The 23,494-nt window shown below is 41.7% G+C and overlaps 1 protein-coding gene and 1 non-coding gene across 4 annotated transcripts in view; one reads left to right on the top strand and one right to left on the bottom strand.

Moving 5' to 3' along the window:
• ADCY8 (adenylate cyclase 8) overlaps positions 1–23,494 on the top strand; it is a 215,718-nt gene that overhangs the window by 151,228 nt on the left and 40,996 nt on the right. For 2 of the 3 annotated variants that reach the window (XM_032873521.1, XM_032873519.1), the window contains 2 exons: positions 15,082–15,283; positions 17,377–17,466. In XM_032873521.1, the coding sequence (XP_032729412.1) occupies positions 15,082–15,283; positions 17,377–17,466 (292 nt within the window). The remainder of the gene's footprint in view (positions 1–15,081; positions 15,284–17,376; positions 17,467–23,494) is intronic. The other variant, XM_032873520.1, reaches the window with a different exon arrangement.
• Positions 1,973–2,079, bottom strand: LOC116877072. The gene has a single exon (XR_004384538.1). It is a non-coding gene; the product is annotated as a U6 spliceosomal RNA (small nuclear RNA).

Consider the following 23,494-nt stretch of genomic DNA (forward strand, 5'->3'; position numbering starts at 1 on the left):
TCCTGTGAGAGAACACTCTGATTCCCATTTTGTCGATGAGGATTTATCCAAGGTCACATATCTCTATAATGGCTGAGCTGGAAATTGAACCCCAAGACAGAGTCTGTGCTTTTAACTACCTACCAACTCTGTACCAAAATCAGTAATTCATTTTGACCAGATGGATTAAAGAAGAGTTTGTAGAAAAGGTAATATTTGGAGCTGAGCAGGATGAGACAGGAAGAGTAAGTGGAAGAGCATTCCCAGTTTATAAAACAGCACTGGCAAAGGCACAAGGGTGTGTGAAATGTTGTGTTTGTAGAGTAGTGGGCACTTGGGAGAGTCTAGAGTAAAGTGTTTGTGTGAGGATGTGATATGGTGGACACCACAGATGAAGAAGGAGTGAGGTAGTACAGGCTCAGTGTCTGCGATGATGAAAGGTGTTCAAGCTAAGTAACACTCTGAGAATGACCATGCTTGACATTCTCTTGATTAGCAAGGATACTAGGAAAGAGAAAGGGACTCCATGGAGATGGTGGCCTAAGGTGGTGCATTTCAGAACCTCTCAAAACTCCCACATATCTAAACAGCTAGATAGCAAAACCAAACACTTCATGGACTGTATTTACAACAAAAACAGATGAGATGATAGCCCCATAAGTTCCCAAATGGAAGTGGGTAGTGACAGTCTCCCAATAGCCCCAGGATTGTGTGACATCAGCATCCATGTGGGTGGAAACAGAAACAAACAAGTAGGTATCTGTCATGTCTGTGAGCAAAAAAGCCCCAGTATAGCCAATAGATATTCACTGGGAAGTACCACAGGGCAAATTGAGGAAGCAGCTAGAAAGGGGAGGGGCTTGCCTAATCCAGCATCCAGTGAGTGTAAGGACCCACAGGAAGTCCTGAAAGGCTGGAACTGTCACATGCTGGGAATCCACCAGACCAACCACCCCATCTCCCTCCTAGGATAGCACCTTGAAAAGATCTGTGTGAGGGAAATCAAGAGGACTCACAGTAAAGACTATGTGAAGAAGAAATACCAGGGTCATTGTAAAAGTGGAAAGAGAATGTAGCCATCACGCTTTTGAACACCACATGAAAGCAACTAAAGAGAGAGCGCCACAGAGGTGAAAAATAAACTCTCTTAAGCCACGCCCATTTCTAGAAGTTCAGTAAAGTTAATCTGACACAAAAATGAGCAACAAATCATATTGGTGGCAATTCGATACCAAGTTATTATTAGATAAATGGAGGGAAAAGGTAGGTCGATTTCCTTACAGTAGATGAAAACATTCCAAAAGACAGGCCTATAACGTGTATCAAATCTATAACCCACTACCTCAAAAGAATTGAAGCACTTCATGTGGTTCAAGACATGAACTAACAACCTAAACCAGAAGTAGAAAAACAGAAATTCAACAAGAGAGTTCAGGAAGGAAATAAAAATGAGAATAAAGATACATTTCAGAAACGAAGACCTAAGAAGAGGGAATATAGAGCATAAACACAGCAAATAATGCCTTACGAGGAATAGAAGGTAAAAAGAATTTTTTTTAATCAAAAAGAAGAGTAATAGTCAGAGCTCCCTTCCCCACACCTTCCCACAACACTGACAAGAATCCAGAAAATTAATGGTGGACTATAGCTGAAAGAACTACGAGACACAGACTCTTTCTGAGGAGGAGTTCTCAGGGGAGCCCAATTCAAGAGGGGAGACAAAAACCAGGACATAAGGAATTTGTAACCACTTGTACTTATATAGCTACTGAAAACACTAAATGTAGCCCAACTCCAAGGTAGATTTACTTAATCCTTATAGTAAAGATTAATTTGCCTCAGTTTCTTGAACCTGATATAATGTGACTGGTTTTCAACAAAAAATTACAAAGTATGCCTAAAGGAAATAAGACTAAATAATCATTAGAATCAGACTCAGGGATAACAAAGATGCTGAAATTATCAGAAACAGAGTTTAAAATGACTATTTTTAGTGTATTAAGTGTTCTTCACAAATTTGCCCATCATCCTTGCACAGAGGCCATACTAACCTTCTCTGTATCGTTCCAATTTTAGTATATGTGCTGCTGAAGCAAGCACAATATATTAAGTGTTCTAATGGAAAAATTAGACACTATGCAAGAACAGATGGGAAATAGAAGTAGAGAGGAACTCTAAGAAAGAATCAAAAGTAAATGCTAGAAATAAAAACACTGCAACGGAAATAATGAAGGAGCTCATTAGTAGACTCAACAAGGCCAAAGAAAGAATCAGGGAGCTTGAATATAGGTCAAGAAATTCTCAAACTAAATACAAAGAAAAAAAAATAAGTGGGGAAAAAACAGGTCAAAGCATTTACAAATCTACTTTAAACATAAAAACTCAAATGTGTTTAAAGTAAAAGGATGGAGAAGATATGCTCTGCTAACACTAATCAAAAAAAAACTGTAGTAATCATATTAATTTCCATCATAGTAGACTCAGAACAAGGAAAATTATCAGCGGTGAAGAGGACATTACATCATGACCAAAAAAAACTCAATTCTCAAGGAAGACATAACAATATGTATGTTATTTCTTGTATCTACCTATGAAGAAAGTGTCAAAATACATGAAGATTAAATAACACATGGGACAACACAGAAATCTCAAGAGAAATTTCAAAATATTTTCACTTAAGTGGAAATAAAAATACAATGTATCAAAATGTGTAAGATACAATAAAAGCAGTGTTTAGAGGGAAATTTACAGTAATCAATGTATATATTACAAGAGAAAAATCTAAAATCAATAATCTAAGTTCTACCTTTGGAAACCAGAGAAAGAAAAGGAATCTAAACCCAAAACAAGTAGAAGATAAGAAATCATATAAATTAGGGCAGAAATCAATGAATTTGGAAACAGGAAAATAATAGAAAAATCAATAAAACTGAAATCGGGTTCTTTGAAAAGATTAATAAAATCAGTAATCTCTGGCCAAGTAAACAGAAGAGAGAAGCAGAGAAAGTGACACATACACAAATTACCAATATCACTAGTGAAAGAACTACTGATCTCACAGACATTAAAATGATAAAAAAAGAATAAGTGCCCATAAATTTAACGAATGAGATGAAATGGACCAAGTTGTTGAACGAGACACAAACTACCCAGATCTACACAGGAAGAAAAGGTTAACATGAAGAGCCCTGTATCGATTAAGAAATGGTGTCAGTGATTTAAAAACTGACTAAAAAATAAAACACTAGATCTATATGGTTTCACTGGTGAATTCTACCAAAGATTTAGAGAAAAAATTAATACCAATTCTACACAACCTCTTCCAGAAATTAGAAGTGGAATGAACGGTTCCTAACTCATTTTAATGAGGACAGAATTACCCTAATACCAAAATTCAGTAAAGACTGAATAAAGTCAATCTTTAAGGAAAAGAAAACTACTACTTAAAGAAAAAACTACTTAAAGGACAACTACAGACCAATAGCTTTCATAAACAGAGACACAAAAAATCTCAACAAAATATTAGCAAATCAAATCCAATAATGTATGAAAATAATTACACACCATGACCAAACAGAATATATTCCAGATAGCTAAGACTTATTCAACAATTGAAAATCAAACAGGGTAATCCCCTGCATCAACAAGTTAAAGAAGAAAAACCATATAATCACATCAATTGACACAGAAAAAGTATTTGACAAAATCCAATGCCCATTTAAAGTATAAACTCTCAGAAAACCAGGAATGGAAGGGAATTTCCTTAACTTGATAAACACAATCTACAAAGAACCCATTGCTAGCATCATCCTTAGTGGTGGATAGACAAGAACATTTCCCCTGAATATCAGAAACAAGACAAGAATGTATTATCTCACTACAATTACTGAACATCCTTGCTAGTAAAATAAGACACCAAAAAGGGGGGAAAAAAAGTATACATATGGGAAAGGAAGAAATAAAACTAGGTGTATCTTCAAATGACATGACTGTCTATGTAGAAAATCCAAAAAACTCCTAAAACTAATGAGCAAGTGTAGCAAGCTCACAGTATACAAAGTCAATATACAAAAGTCAATTGCTTCTCCCAATGTCCTCCATGTTCTTCCTTATGCTCCACAAGTAAGTGAAACCATATGATAATTGACTCTCTCTACTTGACTTATTTCACTCAGCATAATCTCCTCCAGTCTCACCCACGTTGATACCAAAAAAAAAAAAATTAGTAATGCCCATTACAGAGAAGTTAGCAAGAAAAGTATAGAGATCAAAATTTATATTTTTAATACTTAATGTGAACTATCACTCTTAACTATTCATATTTTCATTTCCCTCTGCTTATAAATATATGTGGAAGCAATAACTACAATTTTGTTGAGCATTCATTTTTAAAAAAAATATTTGTCTGAAATATTGTAGGTGCTCCAACAGGGGCGCCTGGGTATCTCAGTTGGTTAAGCATCCAACTCGATTTCTGCTCAGATCAGGATCTCAGGGTCTTGGGATTGAGCCTTTCATTGGACTCGAAACTGATCCTGCAGTCTGCTTCTCCCTCTCCGCTTGTGCTCCCTCTCTCTTTCTCTCTATCTCAAAAAAATAAAATCTTTTAAAAAAGTGAAAAAAGTCAATTGCTTTCTCATATACTACCAATTAAAAATTAGCACTTGAAGTTAACTATTTTTAAACCACCAAAAATTAAATACTTAGGTATAGATCTAACAACATATGTACAGGATCTGTATACATAAAACTAAAAAACAACAACAACAACAAAAAAAAACAAACAAACAGTGGAATAAGTAAAAAAAAGATGTAAATAAACTTTATGTTCATGGATTGAAAGACTTGATATTACTAAGATGTCAGTTCTTCTCAACTTCATCTATAGATTCAATTCAGTATCATTCAAAATCCCAGCAAGCTAGTTTGTAGATATCAACAAACTGATCCTGAAGTTTCTATGAGAACACAAAGGCTGTAGCATAACCAGTAAAATACCAAAAAAAAAACCCTAGAGTATTCACACTACTTAATTTTAAGATAATATAAATTAATATAATTATATTAATAATAAAATATAATAACAAATAAATAATAAATAAAATAAATCATAATTATATTAAGATAATTATAAATTAATCAAGAGCATGTGATATTGAAGAAAGAATAGAATATAGTTTAACAGAAAAGCGAGCCCAGAAATAGACTCACTAATATACGTAATAATGAACTGGTTTGTGAAAAGGTGCAGAGTTAATTCAATGGAGAAAAGATATTTTTCAACAAATGGTACTAGAAAAATTGGATGTCCGTATGAAAACCAAAAAAAAAAAAAAAAAAAAAAAAAGGGGCACCTGGGTGGCTCAGTGGGTTAAAGCCTCTGCCTTCGGCTCAGGTCATGATCCCGGGGTCCTGGGATCGAGCCCCACATCAGGCTCTCTGCTCAGCAGGGAACCTGCTTCCCTTCTTCTCTCTCTGCCTGCCTCTGCCTACTTGTGATCTCTGTCTGTCAAATAAATAAATAAAATCTTAAAAAAAATTAAAAAAAAAAAGAAAACCAAAAAAAATCTATACACAAATCTTACATCTTTCACAAAAATCACTGGAAATAGTTTGTATACCTAAATTCAAAATTATAAAATTTCTAGAAGAGAACATAGGAGAAATCTGTGATCTTGCATTTGGTTGTGAGTTTTTAAATATAATGCCAAAATCATGATCCATGAAAGAAAAAATTGACAAGTTGGACTTAATTAAAATTAAAATTTCTGCTGTGCGAAAAACACTATTCAGAGAATGAAATCTCAAGTCACAGATTAGAAGAAAACATTTTTAACTCACATATCTGATAAAGAACTTGTATCCAGGATACACAAAGAACTCTTAAAACTCAACAATAACAAACAAACAACCCAATATTAAAAATAGGCAAAAGATCTGAACAGACACTTCTCCAAAGTAGATACACAAATATCAAAAGAGCATATAAGAAAATGCTCAATGTCATTTTCCACTAGAGAAATGCAAATTAAAACAATGACACTATACTACCACATACCTATTAACAATGAGGGCCAGAAAACAGGAAAGTATTAAAGTATGCACACACACACACACACACACAAACACACAACGATGGGAGAATGTCAAAGGGACACAGGAGTTAACTGAAAGAGCTCCCAGGAACCAGAGATGGAACACCTTGAATAAGAAGATAAATCAAATAGAATTGGGCTATAACCCAAAATATAAAATATAAGATAAATATCTGTTGGTGGAGAGAAATAAACATTGAATGAATAAATTAATTAAGAATAGAGAAATCTCCTATTCAGAAAAATCCCAAATAATTTATGTAGGTACTCTGTCCTCGATGGTAGAATTTAACTCCCCATTCCTGTGGGGTCGTGTGGCTATGCTGAACGGAACTTCCTTCTGAAGAGTATAGTATGGACGGAGGGAAAGCCTAGAGAAACAAGACAAATGCTCCCAGTCAGCTGATGAACATTAACACAACAGTGATAAGTCATGTTGAATGAGAGTGGCACATAACCTCTGTGGTCTTCCCCTCAAAAACCCATAACTTAATCATAGAGAAAGAAAAAGAAAAATTCCAGCTGAAAAACATTCTATGATATACCTGGTTAGTACTATTCACAATTGTCAAGGTCATTCAAAGCAAAGGAAGTCTAAGAAATCCATCACAGTGAGTAGAGCCTAAGGAGATATGACAACCAAAATTGAAAGTGGTATCCTGGATTGAAGATATGAATATGGAAAATCCTATCAAGAATGTCCAACCCAGTATCTATGAGCCTAACAGAGGGCTAGACTGTGCTGTTGAAATAATATTCCAGTTTTTATTTAAAAAAGTTTTTGGAGATATGTATGATTCCAGGGCTGGGACAGGAAATATGCAAGATGAGCCTAAAACATCTTGTCCTACTAGAAAATAAGGAAGCTATCAAGTTGGTTCGCCATGTCTAAAGGACTTGGAAGCCACACTGAAGAAGTTCCCATTGTACCCAATGGAATAACTTGAGCTTGAGTATGGGTAATAGTTAAAACATTCAATGAAAACCCAGAAAATATTTTTAACTTTATGAGTTTATAATGACATTTTTAAAAGTTGAATGGATGATAGAGAATTGATGGATTATCTTGGAAACAAGTAAAAAAAGAAAAAAAGGAAGGAAGGAAGGAAGGTAGGAAGATGTTTTCTCTCCTTCCTGCAAGAAGTGTACCACGAACTCACCAAATAGTAGGTGAGTTAAACATCACAAAATGACTCATGCTAATATTTTTTAAAGAAACTGTATAATTAAAATATTGTCATTTTCCAACATCCCAATGAATTAATGGATCTAGGAATTGAGCAGCAGAGGACATTATTAACACAAAAAGAGAGACAGCCATGTCTCCTGATGGGAGAAGAACAGAACATGTATATAGTCTTACCCAAAAGATTAAACCTAAGTTGGCTCAGCCCTTTGAATCCCGCGTCCAATCTGTAGGAATCATGGAGGATAAAGGATGTTGAATGAGTCTGCAAAACTAAAATCCAGGCAGGGGGGAAATGCTATAGGTCAAGGGCACATATTCTTCAACAAAGACATTGTGAAGAAAATAAAGGGATAAAAAGAGAACCTGCAGATTTTTTGAAAGAGTTAAAAGATAAAACAAATTTAATATTAAAAATGGCACAACTAAGTTATAGTGTCTAAATATAGATGATAAAACTATAAAGGAAAGGGAAGTGATTGGTTGGGAGTAGGAGAGAGGGTTGTATTGGAGCCTGGGGATGGGCTTTCAGAGTGCCCAACAAAGTTCTGTTTTGTGAACTCAGTAGTCATTACAAAGACAGGCATGTTATAATAGCTAATTAAGCTATACTTTGGTGTGGTTTCCTGTGTTTATGCTTCATTTTACAATTTAAAGTCTTCAGTGAGAGAGAGGAGGAAAGACGGTGTACCTCTGCTAAATTGAATGCTTATTATGAATCAGACCTGTATTAGATGCTGGGAATCTATCTGTGAACAAAAAAGACAAAAAAAAAAAAAGTACTCTCATGGATCTTATAATCTAGTGGTAGGAGTCAAAGAAATAATCAGAATATATGTGTATGTCTAGATGTAGATGCAATCTATGTAGCTGCTTGTATGCCATATAGGGATACATATGTAGATATACCTGTGCTCTGCATATAGATAATGTATACACCATGCATGCAGATCTGTATTTGCTATTGCAGTGAATGAATGAATCAGGAAAGGTACCAGGGAGTGCCATAAGAGGCTGGGTATCCTGACTCCCCAAGAACTATTTGGGCCCTCGGTTCTCAGGGATGGTCTCAGGGTGTTGAGCTGTGAGTGATGGCAGGGTCTTGTCAGATTCACCCAAACTTCCTGGACTCCCCTCTTCACTCCTGCCAGTGGAGAGTTGGGGGCCAAGAAGGGCCCCATCTGGTGCATGCTCCCTCCTGACTCCTGAATTCCCAACAGATGTCCTTTGTGTGACCCTTTGTGCTGGACACCATGCTGGACACTGGAGGTACACAGTCCTGATCCCTAATATCATAAAGCTCACAGTATAACTGGGGGAAAGGCAATTAGTTGAACAACTAGAATATGGTACAAAGACTCTGAAGATCAGGCAAGTATATGGTGGAAAAGGGTGTGTGGGAGTGAGGTGAGGAAAACAGATCAAGGCAGTCTTCCCAGAGGAAGTGACACTGACATTTTAACCCCCTCCTGAAGGACTTGCCAGGTCATGGGAGAGGACTAAGATGGAGGGGGTGGGAAGACTGGAAAGTGAGTGTCTGGAGGTGAGGGTTTTGTAAGCCTTGCTAAGGAATTGTGACTGGTTGTCAGTGAAGATATTATCGAAACTTTTCATCAAAGCAGTGATGGGGTCGATTTTGTGTTTAAAGGATCACACTAACATAGAAAATGGAAAGGTGGAAGGGCCTAGAGTTGGGAAGACCAGTAGAAGGCAGGTGTAAAACTCTGGGGTGAGAAATGGTAGGGACAAGATAGTGGTGGTGGCCATGGAGGTGGGGGTTGGACCAGAGAGGAAGAGTTTGTTAGATAGTTAAGGCGGAGATGAATTGGGTTATGGGGAATGGGAAACAGAGAGGAGCACAGGCCAAGCTGAGGGTCTAGACTAGCCCTGGGATAGAAAAGGTCACTGTGCCAAAAAGGAAGGGAGTGTGGCACTCCTCACAGCCTGGGCAGACTCCCCTCCCAAAGGCCTTGACCAGGGAAGGTGAGCCAGCCCTGCTGCTTGATTCCTGCCTTCAGGGGAAGAGAACCAGCTCCTCCGGCAGCAGCTGGTGGGCTGAAATACCAGCCAGAACCCCAAGCTCATTTTCACAATTGAAGAGAAAAAACTGGCAATGAAGAAAACATCCCAAGCTGATCTCTGACCAGACAGGCCACATGTTGTGGGGACTGAGGTGCCACTTTGCCCCAGATACCGCACAAGCTTTCATTAATGTGTGCTTGTTCCCTCTCCAACTCATTTTGTGTCCGATTGATTCTTTGCGACTAAACAGATGGCAGGTGCCTTTCACTGGCATTTCTTCCGTCACGGAATTTTTAGCAGACGAGGCAAGCTCTGCTCATATGACCACAGCTGACTCCCAGCCCCCAAAGCAAAGTGTAATGGACCCTGGCACGGAGAGTTGCTAGCTCTGCTCTTTGCTCTAATTTCCTCATGCACGCAGATGTTCCTCTCCCAGAGGGGTAAACTGAGGAAAGAACAGAAAATATCTTTTGTGATTATAGAACAGTGTAGCTCAGTCTGCAAGCATGGTGATGAGGGGATGGAGGACAGAGAGGAAGGTGCGGAAGAAGGAAGGAAAGAAGGGGAAAGAGAAAATATGCAAGCAAGAGAGGGAGGCTAGGAAAAAAAGGAAGAAAGAGGCCCTGGGTCTTATTACTTTCTATGCATCTCACTAGTTTCTTGTCCATACCTGACCTCTCTGTAGCCTTGATTTTCTCATCTGTAAAATGGGAATAACAATGCCCATTTCCCAAGGTTGCTGTAAGAATTAAAAGAACCATATCCATTTTGATAAATTCTGGTTCCCTTCCCTTTCCTGAGCCTTAGTGTTTTCATCTGTTGAAGTGGCTAAGAATACCTACCTCTCAGTGTTGCTATGGGACTCAGATGTACTATTAGACTCAGGCTCTTTGCAGATTCTGAACAGTGATATAAATGTCATCTTTGGGTATGACCCGACTTTCTGTTTCCTGTTGCACCCCAAGCTGCTAGAGGCTGTTCACTCATCCCCATTGATCCCCGCCTTCCCAGCAAACACCCAGTCGTGATACCAACCCCGACTCTGTTTTAAAGATGGGCTATGGAGAGCAATTAGAACTTAATGTCTAGAAATGATTTGGAGAGAGCTGTTTGCAAATCCCTTGTCATTTCTTTCAGACTCGATTTCAGAAATGAGAGGTTTCCTTGCCTCTTATGGACACCAACAATGCAAAGCAAATTCAGAATCCCTGGACGCCTGAGTAGTTCTATAATTAGATTAAAAAACTATAATTGGTTGCTACAATGTTTATGTGTGCAGAAGGAGATGAGCGCCGAGGAGCTAGGAGCTGCTGCAGAGATTCTTAGAGGAATTTTATAGGCAGTGCCAGCACCTTGCATCTTGTAATTAATACTCTTTCCATCAATTTTGGAAATGCGTTTGGTTTTCTGGATTCCACCGTGAATAGAGAAGTAATGTTTCTTTGAGTTCATCTTATGTGCTAAGCATACTGCCTTATTATTTTAACCTAAGAGCCTTCTTAAAAGGTGGGCTTAACGATTCTGGTTTTGCAGATTAAAAATATGATATTCAGAAGAGTTAGTTACCTTGCCCAAGGCTGTACCACTGGTGAGGTTTTGGAGCTATGGGTTTACACACCTAGGGTTTTGTTCGCTCTTGCCACTCACTAACCCACATGCCAGCCTTTTACCTCCTGCCTCAGCTCCTTCAGGCTGCTGTTACAAAATACTACAGACTGCAGGCTTATAAACAGCTCACATGGTTCTCACAGTTCTGGAGGCTGGAAGTCCAAGATCAAGGCACTGGCACATTCAGTGTCTAGTGAGAACCCTCTCTGCCTAGCTTGTACATGTGCCCTCATATGGAGGTCAGGGCCAGGGAGCTCTTGGGGGTAGGGGGAACCTCTCTTACGAAGGCACTGGCCCCATTCATGAGGGCTCCACGCTCCTGACCTCATTGCCTCCCCAATGCCCTACCTCCAAATACCACCACATTGTGCATTACAATTCAGTATCCAAATTTGAGGAAACACAAGCCCTCAGCCCATAGCTCCTCCCTTTCCTTTGTTTCAGTAAACCCAGAAAGAAGTGCTCATCACTTAAAATGGTGTTAGGAGCAAAGGTGGGTTCTGAGTACTAGTCCCACTCACAGCCCTCCAGCATACCAAAACACCCCACTAGAAGTCGACCCAAAAGCACAATAGCTCAAATGGGCAACGAAGGGTCAGCTGGGTAAACTGCCAAGCAAATGCTCGCTTTGCCTGTGCAAAACTTATGGTAAATAGTGGTATACAGAATGTGGTTGATGTCAAGAGACCACATGGTGTCCATTCTGAATCTCCTGGATCTCTGCTTGTGTCCCCTACTCTGCCTTCCCACACCAGTGTGGGTCTCACTGCTGCAAAAATGAGAAAGACCCCTCACCCCCAGCACCAAAGGAATGAAGAAAATCTGGGTAGTTGCCTGTTGGTACTTCCTAGGGACACCTGGCTCTGGCTTCCCAACCATCTTAGTGGATCTACAAGGACAGAAGGGCCAGCAGCTGAACTTCACATAAGCATTGAGCTTTAACACTGGCCCTGCCTTCCAGGAAGAACCAGGTCCCCTGAACATTCCGGATAGGTGGCAGACTCCTCCTGGAGGCAGGAAGGGCTGGAGGGCGACTGAGAATCTCTATCCCTATGAAAGCTGGTGAGGGGAAGAAGAGCATCTTCTCTCCCCACAAAAAGTGTAAGTCAGTGAGCATTTATTGAGCACTGTCTGTGTGCTCAACTCTATAGCAGGTGTCATGGTAGAACCCAGGGAAAAACAGCCTTGAGGATGAACAAGACATTTCCCCAAGAGAGAGCACAGAAGGAGAAGCACAGGGCACATGCCTGAGTGTTGCTCGTGGAGGGCAGAGGGGCTATAGGGGAAGCCCAGAACAGCACCCCCCCCCCGCGCCCATTCCTGCACATCACCATGGAGGTCCATGGAGGTCATAGACTATGTGGATGGCAGTGGGGGGCCACAGAAGAGTCTGAGGCTCCTGCTGAGTGGCTCTCAACATCCTCTTTGCCAGCTTTGCTTCTGCCTCACACTTTGAAACAAAGCATTCATATTCCTGGGGGCTGCCTCACAGTATTGAGAGGCATAAGCCTCGAAATTGGCCCCTTTTCTCCAGGGACTGTCTGACAAAAGCGATCCTCCTTCATTTGCCTCCCCTGGATGCCCCAGAATAATGGTGTGCTGTTCCAGGAATGTTTTTCCAGCCTGTTTGGGGGGAAGTTTCCTATCTGCCCAGAGCCCTCTGGGAACCCACTGCTGCACAGACCTTCTGTTCTTACCTAGAACTCCTGCAGAGACTTTCTGTCAAGGTGATCTATAAAACCAAAACTGTGCAAGTATTTTTTTTAATTTAAAAAAGGAAATATAAAACCTTCAACAATAAAACCTGGGGCTGTGGGGAGAGTGAATTTACAGCCTTTGTGATGCGTGAGCATGCAAAGGGATTTGCCAGTCTTAGTTACCCAGCCCCACCCTTGCAAATGTCTTACCTCCTGGCTATCCTGATGCCATGCACTCCTTCTCTCCAGCTCATTTGACTACATTTCCTAAATTCCTTTTGCTGCTTTCTCTCCTTCCAGCCCATCAACTTCTATAGTTTTATCTGTGGTGCCTTTACTTCTTAGTCTCCTTGGGCAAGCTCCTCCATTCTCAGATCTTCGACCAGCACCTGTTCACTCCAGACCCAGAGTTCCACAACCACCCCTCCAACTGCCTAGCTCTCTGCATGTCTCTAGGTGGATGATCCACAAGCACCAGAAATTCAGCTTGTCCCAAATCAAATTCATCATCCTTATACTCTATGGTCCAGCTTCTCTTCCTGCATTTACCAGTTCAGATGGTAAAAACATGAGTGTCACCCTTAATGACGTCACTCTGCCACACACCTCCAAACACATACAGAAAACACTTACTAAGATTAACGCTTTGTCTTTCCCTGAACCTCCCAGTTATCCATGCTGCTACCTTATGTCCTTCCCTTGGTAACTTGGGCCCCAACTATCTAAACCTCTGCCAAATTCTTTCTCTTCTCTTCACTCCATCCTTCACCTCCCACCACGGTTATCCTTCAGATACACAGATATGACCGTGTCCTTCCTGATAACACACATTTGGGATATCTGTGTATCGCCTCCATGTGGAACTTTCTACACAGCATGTATGAGAGCCCGGGACTCCCCAGCCCCACAGCCTCACCACCTGGGTTAGTGGAAGTTCTAAACATGCGGATCACTCTTACTCTCCTGCTCCTGGCTTTTCCTTCCCTAAAACCCTCTCTTCGACCTCCAAGTCCTGACCCAAATGGCACCCCTTTTGTGAAGCCTCCCTTGATTCCTTTTCCTGTTTTCTAAATGATGGTTGCTCAAACTCTTTTATAGATCATAGCATATTCTCCAATAGTTCATCATGTATATGTCCATATTCTCCTCTAGAAGAGGATGGGGAAGATGTGTCCTGGTGCCTACCACTGTATCTGGGAAGAACATTATTGAATGAATAAGTAAATGACACCACAGAATCCCCAAAAAGATGACATGAGAGCACACATGGGAGGTCTGTCACTCATCAATGACACGGTGGACTTTAAATCCTAGCTCTAACATTAACCAACTCAGTGACCTCTGGGAAGTTGCTTTTCTCTGAACCTTAAATCTTCACCTGAAAAAAGAGAGATCAAGAGACTTCTAAGTCTGTAGCAAGGAATAGAAATCAGCTATTATATAAAGTGCTTAGCGTTGGGTCTAGCACATAGTCAGAGCTCTGAGTATTAGTGACACTAATGTCATTAATAATAAACATGGGGAAATCCAGGCAGAAGGATAGTAAGGCATTGTTAGAAGTTGGGTCTAACTTCATTCACTAAGTGCATGTTGGTTGAGCATCGACCACTGGAAGATGCTGAAGCCAAATGGATGGACTTCACTGTAGAGATGGAGGAGCCACAGGTACCCTTCAATGTGCAACAGTTGGCTGGCGAAAGAAAGGTAGAGAAGTGAGACACAAATGGCTAGACAGAGAACAGAGAATGAAGGATGAAGTCCCAGGAGAAGAAATATGCCTGCTGAGAGGTTGGTTGGTAAGGAGAGGAAGCAGTCAAAGATGCCTCCAGAGATGGGCTTTGAGATCACCAAGTTGCTGGAAACAACCTGATACCCAACAGAAATGTCCATAGACAGGGTCTACCATGGGACAGAGCTTTGGTGAGACCTTGAAGCTCAAGATGTGTACTTGGGAACAATGTTGAAGCCTTGGGCAAGGATGAGTTCTCCTTACCTACAACTCAAATTGCACCCTTACCCATCTCAAATGGCACATGGTATATTCCCTGCAAATCTTGGTAATCACTAACCATACTGAGCAACTTGAAACAGGTGCCAAATTCAGATCTTGGCATCAGAGTAGACCAAGAGGTAAAGTGTTTCATAAAAGCCCCCTCAAAGGAGAAAGGGCATGTGGGTCCCTCCCACAGTGGGGATATTGAGATAAAATTCCAGTGGTTTGTTGCCTTCGCAGAGTTGCCTAGTGAGAAAGATAATGATATAGGAAGCAAAAAAGAAGGGGGGGGGGGTGGACAGGAACAATAAATAAAGCCAAATTTGATGGTCATTTCAAAGTTTCTTGATAGAATATTCTAGGGATGGATATAATTCAGAAAAGGTCTCCTGCTGATTTTTCTTGAACAAACAGAGCTTTAGAGAATTATTGGGTTCCGGAGGTGGGGAAGGGCAGTCATGAATGATGCCATGTGACCCAACATTCTGGGTTTCCCTGCAGGGTGATGCCAATGGCCATCCAGTTTTCCATCCTGATTATGCTGCATTCGGCTCTCGTCCTCATCACCACGGCAGAGGATTATAAGTGTTTGCCCCTCGTCCTCCGGAAAACTTGCTGTTGGATTAATGAGACCTATTTAGCCCGGAACGTCATCATCTTTGCATCCATCTTGATTAACTTCCTGGGTGCCATCTTGAATATCGTAAGCATTCCAAACCCACCAACCCTCTGGCTTCTCATGTGCAGGCAAGAATGAAGGGTTTATGGAGCCTGTAGCTTCTTGCATTGCCTTTCTTGGTACCACTTACCTTCAAGTGCCTGGTGCAGCCCCAAGCTTAGGGACAGAGAACAGAAATGCAGCTACTGTCAGAGCTGTGCATTTTACTGGTGGCAAATTATCTCTTCCCAGTGGGGGAGATTATCTGCTCCAAGGGAGCATAAACGTCCTAAAGTTTCTATATTGTCAGTGGCCAACCAATTATAATCGTGAATCAGAGTTCCCTTTAAGTACCTACCTGCTATGTGCCATGCACTGAAGAAGAAGCTGTACATGTTTTTCTCATGAAATCCTCACATAAACCCCGTGAGGTAAGTCTCCTTATCCCCACTTTATGGCTAAGGAAACTGAGGCTCAGAGACATGAAATAACTTGCTAATAAGGTCTGTCTGACTCCACGACTCATGCTCATCCTCAAATGCTAAATTTTATCTCTGGAAGTGGGGGTAGGGGGTGGAAATAAAAGAACCATCATTTCTTGAGCACCTACTATGTGCTACAGGTAGGTATTACCGTTCCCATGCAATGGGTAAGGGAAATATGCTTCAGGGAGCTTGAGATCTTGCCTATGACTTTCTAAGAGTTCACATTGGATGTGACACATTGAACTCAGATGACTCTCCAGCTGCCATATTTATTATTGTTTTTAATTTGGTGATCCATGTTTTAATGATTTCATTTTCTCTCTAAAATGGTAACATGATAACGACAGCATTTTCTGTGTACATACAAACAGTCTGTGTTGTCCATGGCTTAGTTACTCTAGATTCTAAGAGTGATCTGTCTCCTTCCAGGTTTTGAACTTGGCATGTTGAGAGATGCTAGTGGAGGCATCCATCTTGCGGTTGAACCCATCAGTGTGCCCTTGGGGCCTGAGGGAGGGTCTCCACGTGTTCAGGGACTCAAACTTGTCAGCTTGTCAGTTGTCAGCCTGTGAGTCGGAGGCTTATACTGCCTGAAATTTGTTGTCCAGAATGGCCCAGTAATTACTTAGAGCTATGTTGCCCAAACTCTGTGGTTGGCCTTGTAGGAAAGGATTCTATGGGATAAAGAAAAAGGAAAATCCTAGCTTAACTTAATTCTCCATTTAATGAATATTTTATAGATTATTGCAATTGAAATGGAAGTGCTTAGGAACATTGATCATGGCCTACAGAGGCGTAGCCAGGATCTCAAGTCTTGACGAATCAGGTATTTCTGGGGTGCAGGATTTGGAAATAAATTCAGTGACTCGAGGTCAAGGTTACATCTGAGCCATCCATGCCATGGTGGTGCGGCAGGAAGTTCAGAGGCTTTGGAGTCAGATAGACCTGCCATCAAATCTCAGCTGTACCGCTTACGAGCTAGGTGATCCTAGACAAGTTACTTTACTTCTCAGAGTTTCATATATTTTTATTGTAAAATGGGGATAAAGATAGTAGCTACATCACAAGGTGGTTGTGAGGCTTTTTTGTCCAAAGTGTCTGGCACAGAGGAGGCATTCAGTTAATGGTAGCTACTCTTTCCTGAGCACCGCAAAATCTGCAGCAGTTTCTGGCCTAGGGAATGCCCTCCCACCCCCTGTCCCATGCTAAGAGTCTTTCTGGAGAACGTGCCCCCCTCAGATCCCTGGAATCCTCCCAGCTGTTGATGAGAGACAGGCTGCAAGATACCCCAGACCTTTTCTCCTGCCATCTGGCTCTCTTCAGAGCCCCACAGGCACTCTCCACTGGCCCTATGTGACAGGGCAAGCAGAGCTGTCTTAACCTGGCTTCTGGGCTGGCTTGCAAAAGCTTTTTCTGAGCCAGTACCTTCTTTAAAATGGAAGAGGAGATCCCAGCTGGCCCCTCCATTCTGGAATGAAGCTCCCTGTAGGGCCTGGTCTGCCCAGGTTTCTGCCTAGGCTCAGCAGTGAAGGCACACTGCTTTGTTCCCAGCACTCACACTGACTTTGTTGTTCCTGTGTTTTGTTTTGTTTTGTTTTGTTTTTTGTTGTTGTTGTTGTTGTTGTTCTTCTTCTTTTTTTTTTTAATCCGCAGCTGTGGTGTGATTTTGACAAGTCGATACCCTTGAAGAACCTGACTTTCAATTCCTCAGCTGTGTTTACAGATATCTGCTCCTACCCAGAGGTATTTATTCTCGAGCTCCCCTTGGCAAGACTTGGGCCTAGGTACCTCCGCCAGTTCCACACAAGCACAACTGCCCAAAGGGTCTCAGAAAGCGTCCCAGAGGCCTGCTTTCTTCTTCTGTCTCCTCCTCCTCCTCCTGCTCCTCCTCTTCCTCCTCCCCCTTCCCTGCCATGCCCTTTCTCCCCTTCCTCTTTCCTGCCCTTACCTCCAGCCTTTCCTGATTCTCCCGTCTTCTTCCTCTTCCTTTCTTCCTTCTTCACCTGTACCTCTATCCATGTTCCTCTTCCCCTTCCCCCGCCCGCATTCATTTCCCCTTCTCATCTCAAAATCCTAGAGCAGAATGTGCTGTTGTTCCCAGTCTAGGGCAGAGTTATGGCTCAAATGGCTTTTGCTGCATTCAAGAAGGAGGGAAGGAAGGAAGAGAGGTAGGGGGAAATGAGGAAAGAAGGAAGGGAAGAAGTAAAGATGGAAGGGAGGAAGGAAGAAAGGAAGGAAGGGGGGAAGGAGGGTGGAAGGGGAGAAGGAAGGAAAGGAAGGGAGAAGAGAGAAGGAAAGAGGGAAAGAGGAAGGATAAGAAGGGAAGGGAGGGAGGAAGAGAAGGAAGAAAGGAGAGAAGGGAGGAAAAGAGGAAAGGGGTGGGAGAAATAGAAAGAAAAAAGCTAAAAAGTCACAAACACAGAAAACCACAACTAAATGTCAAATAAAGAACAGCACCACAGGGTCAGGAGGTGTCTCAGCAGATACCCACCATCATTATGTAAGTCTCACCCTCCCTTGGCCACAGAACCAGAGGTTTGCCCTGGGCCTTGGGGTCAGCCTATGGTACTGGGCAAAGGACAGTCTTAGGCTGTGTTAGCTATAGCCCAGAACTTTACATTCAGGGGCAGAAATTCGGGGTCAGGAGAGAGGACAGCTGGGCTGTCCCAGCAGACCCCAACCAACCTCTCACCCCAGGGACCCAGGTAGACCCTTGTTCTCTAAGACTCCTCCACCACCTGGGTGAGGGAAAGGCTCTGTGTTGTCTCACCTAAGCGCCAGAATCAGTGTGAGAAATGTTCTGAAAAGGAAAGAAAGCCTCCTGCCCTGTATAAGGTGTAGAGCACCCATTTGGCATACATGGCATCATTCAATACTCCAGATGGTTGTCATCTCCAATCCCTAGATAATGCAACAGAAGCCCAGAGAGTAACTTGCTCAGTGCCACTCTGCACCACTCCTGCCTTCCTGCCATCCTCCCTCACTTTTTTCCTTCCTTCTTTCTTTCTGTCCTTTTCTTCTTAATTCAGTGGTCAAGACTTGGAACTGCAATTCAAACCCTATCTGGCTTGTTCTTGATCTTGTGCTTCTGCATCCAGGCTCAGTCCTCCATTCCTAGGGAGGAACTAAGCTTTTCTTAAGGAAGTCCAGGGCAAGATGGAACTATCTATTGTTGGGGGACCTCCTCCCACCAAGGACTGAGAGAGCACAGACTTTGTGGACTCTGTGGGACACCAGCTCCCTGAGAATGTCTCAGGTTGGAGGGCATGAGGAGTGTCCCAAGAGGCAGTGAGCTAGCCACCCATCAACTATGGAGAGCTAGGTAAAGTTGGGTTTCAATCCTGGCTGAGCCCCTTTACCTGCTAGCAATGGAATCTTGAGTCAGCTCTTCTTCTCCCTGAACCTGAGCTTCCTCATCTATAAAGTAGAAAAAATAATATCTTCTTCACATGGCTTTTGTGGAGTTAGGGAATATCATATTGTCATGGTGCATACTTAGATGAGTTTGCTTATGTGTAGCTCCAACGTATCATCTGACATGGAGTTGGTGTTCGTGAGCTATTCGTCTGGACTTCCACATCACTCTAGAACAGTACATACCCTTGACCCCAAATCTAAACTCCCAAACTCAGAACCACAGCATTCATGGGTTTGCCAGTCCTAAGAAAGTGGCTTTTTGATCACATAACATCACCTCTGTGCCTCAGTTTCCTTATCCATAAAACAAGAAGGAAAGTAGTACCTTCCTCAAGGGTAGTTATGAGGATTAAATGCATTAACCCATGTAAAGTGTCCAGAGTAGCATCTAGCACAAAGTAGCTTCTCATTAAAAGTCAGCCATGATGTATTTATGATTTCCTATAAGAAGGTTTTGAGCCTGCACAACTGATACACATTTATCTCTAAGTTACATTCCTCTATCACTGTGCTAATGTATTGTGTACATTGTGGAACATATTAAAAACATAGAAATGTTTAAAAATGAGATAAATTAAATAAGAGTTTCAATACTTTCCTCCCACAACCAAAGGATCATCTTGCTCAGGGGTGAGCAAACTATGGCCTCCAGCCAAATTCTACCTGCTACCTGTTTTGTAAGTAAAGTTTTATTGGAGCTTAGCTACACCCACTTAGTACCAATTGCCTATGACTACTTTTTTGGGGTGAAGATTTATTTTTTTAATTAGAGAGAGCACACACAAGCATGGGGAGGGGCAGAAGGAGAGGGAAAAGAGTCCTCAAGTAGATTCCACACTGAGCATGGAGCATAATGTGGAGCTCAATCCTAGGACCTCAAGATCATGACCTGAGCCTAAATCAAGAATTGGCCGCTCAACTGACTGAACCCCCCAGGTGCCTCATCTGTGGCTACTTTGATAGTACAGTTGGCAGAGTTGAGTAGCTGCAAGAGATGGTGTGGGTCCAACTGAGCCAAAATATTTACTAGCTGACCCTTTACAGAGTTTGCCAACTTTTGGCAATCCCCCCAGATACAGGAATCCCACTGGCCAAATTGAAGGGAATCTGAACTCTTTCCATCACCATCTACCACCAACAGCCTGATTTGAAGGACCAGTTGCCTTCTTGATATACATGCCTCCCTACCTAGAGATTTGTCCACCGAACAAGAAGGAATTAGATATTCAGACCTTGTAAAAGACTTAATTCACACACAATGCCTCCCAGCACTCACACACGTGTGACCCCAAATCCCTTCCTCTCTCTGAGCTTTGGCTTCCTCATCTGTGTACCTGACATTTCTACCTCACCCCATGAGAAACAGGACTCAGTCCGAAAGCCTGTGACATAAACATATCATATAAACATGGATGATGTGGTGTAAGCTTAAAAGGCTTATGGGTTTTAAGGGGCACCTGGGTGGCTCAGTGGGTTAAGCCACTGCCTTCGGCTCAGGTCATGATCTCAGGGTCCTGGGATCGAGTCCCACATCTGGCTCTCTGCTCAGCAGGGAGCCTGCTTCCCTCTCCCTCTCTCTCTGCCTGCCTCTCTAACTACTTGTGATCTCTGTCAAATAAATAAAACCTTTTAAAAAAAATACCTTCTTTAAAAAAAAAGAGGCTGTTTTAATATATGGTATCGAGTATAATTTAGTCTTGAACTGGAGCTTGCCTATTACTCAAAATGGATGAAGATACAGTAAGTGATAGTGAAGAAAGCCGCATTCCAACTTTGATGTGAGAAATCGTCTAGGGGAGGGAAGAGACATGGGTTTGCAAAAACAAACGCAGATCACATGCACGAACCCAGAGTGTCATTATCTCAAACGCTTGCGAGGGGTTCTCAGCAGGCTCAGTAGGAAGACCTTCATTTTAGAGCTGAGACCCTTTTTTTATGCAAGTCCCTATAGATGCGCTGGCACGTTTGAATAAATAGTCAACTGTATTTGCAGGAGCAGTTAGAGCTTGCTAATGTTTTGAAGTGTCCCTGAAAGCTGATCTCCCATAGGGGTGTCATTATCTGTGTCTTTGCTTATTAAATATTAGCTTTCGTGATGAAGATGAGAGAAGAAAGTTGGGCGGTATGGAAAGAGGAAGACAAGGTGGAGAAAAAGCAAGAAGGAGGCAGAAAGAAGAAGAAAAACAAAAGAAAAGAGAATATGTGATCAAGGAAATAGGCATATTTTTTAAACTCCAAAAGTGACAATAAAAACTAGTATCTTCAGTTCTCTGGTGAATTCCTCGGGTGGGAGTCTGAACCCCAAGTGGTTCTGGAGGAAACTTTTTGAGGGTGGTCAGAAATCCCCAGCTGCTATTCAGGATAAAATTAGGTTTTCCCATGTTCCTGCAGCAATAGCCCCACCAAAACATTCAAATGAAGAAGGAGTATCAAATGGCTTTGCAGGAAATTCAGAATTTTTTCCAGTTGAACAGAGGGCTGTTATAGGAGCTCATTTTGTTTCTTCACAGAACCAATTAGATGTTATGGCTAAATATATAAAGAATATTGATGTGTTTTTTTTTTTTTTTCCAAATGATAATCAGTTTTTGGAATTGCCTTTCCCCACAAAGAGCCCAAAAGCCATACAGGCAAAGGATGATCCAAAACCAACACACTCCACCATGCTGAAGCTTAGGTTTCAGGTCTTTAAGGACATTAACAGAACATGGGAAACAGAACAGGTGTGGGTGATAGAGGCTGCGTGGTGACCTCGAGTGAGCAAGGAGGACTCTTCTTCTGCCATTTACTTGCTTTGTAGCCTTGAACAAGTCACTTAACTTCTCTGAGCCTTAGTTTTTTCAGCTGTATAATGGGATTATTTGTTGTTTTCATTGTTTTGTTTTGTTTTGTGGAGCCTAATGTGGGGCTTGAACTTATGACCTTGAGATCAAGATCTAAATTGAGATTAAGAGTCAGTTGCTTAATTGAGCCACCCACTCACCCTTATAATGGGATTATTAATAATACCTATCTCATAAGATTGTTGGGATGACAAAGAGAGATGACATCAATAAAACATTCATTAAATGTTAGTTTCTTTCTTGAAGCCTTTGGTACCTAGGGCAAAATAGTGCCTGCCCAAGTGGAGATCTGAATTTAAGGAAGATAGGGACTTTACAGATTTCTTAAATGCACAAATCCTCTGCTCCAAAACATGAGATTATCTACATGATCATGTGTCCAGACTAAAAACTTGAACAGGCCATATTTTCATAGCCTGTTTCCCTTTCATAATCTTGCTCTTCTGGCCTCACCAATTGTTTCCAAGATGGTGACCACCTTGCATTGCCTCATTCAAAGGGAGCCAGATCCTTCAAGACTCTGTACTTGTTGCCCACGCTGAGGGAGTGGCCTTGAAGGGCACACACTTAATTCCCACAGTGTCACCATGTTCCTCTCTGCTGGTCATTCTTAGCTAACAGCGTATACTTCCTAGATACATGTTTCACAATGTCAAATTGCCATCCTCTGGAAGAACATTTAATTTCTGAAAGTCTCTGGGATGCATGATCTGGCTGGATATCGCTGTTCAGGAATCAAACACAGACTGCATTTTTTATGTTTTTCCAAAAATGGACTCTGATGATGATTTACAAAGATCTGAGCTCAGTCATCAAAGAAGCACAGCCAAGACAAGGACATAATCTTGCAGGGTGGCTGTGTTGAATCGTCTAATAAGCACCACCAAGATAAGCATGATCCTACTTTTAAAAATATTGTGATGTAATGCCTTTCCATAATATATAGATACTGTGTATTTTTTATTTATTATGTTTTGCTTCACAGCTTTCCTGGCATAGTCATTATTTGTACACATCATTAATACAGGTATGTCTTTCCAGGAAGGATTATGAGGTTAGAGTATCAACTGTGAATATAGTTTCTTCTAGGAAATATCTAGAATCGTTTATCTCCCCACAACCCAAGTCAGATATAAACATCCACATCTACTTGTGGACTTTAAACGCAGTTTCGACAGATCTAAGCTAACAACTATAATAACCAAGAGAACATTCACCATTCTTCCCCTAGTATGGGGCGGGGGGAAAGGCCAGTCATCAAAACGAGGATCTAGAAGAAGACAAAGCACAATCAGATTGTAGCAGAGCATCCAGCCTAAACAAAATGCCCCTCTCCCCTGACTCACGTAATCCAGTAAAGAGCGAGGAACGTCAGGTTATTCATCCCACCTGCACCCGTGGTGACCCCCGGGTCCTGACACTGTCACTCCTGGACCATGTGGAAAGGGGAGGCTCAGGATGAAGCAGAGAAGCCTCTGTCTTTGGTCCATATGCACTTCACTGCGCTGATG

This window comes from Lontra canadensis, unplaced genomic scaffold (assembly GCF_010015895.1).
Source record: "Lontra canadensis isolate GAN:19392208 unplaced genomic scaffold, GSC_riverotter_1.0 scaffold49, whole genome shotgun sequence".
In the NCBI taxonomy this organism is placed as follows: Eukaryota; Metazoa; Chordata; class Mammalia; order Carnivora; family Mustelidae; genus Lontra; species Lontra canadensis.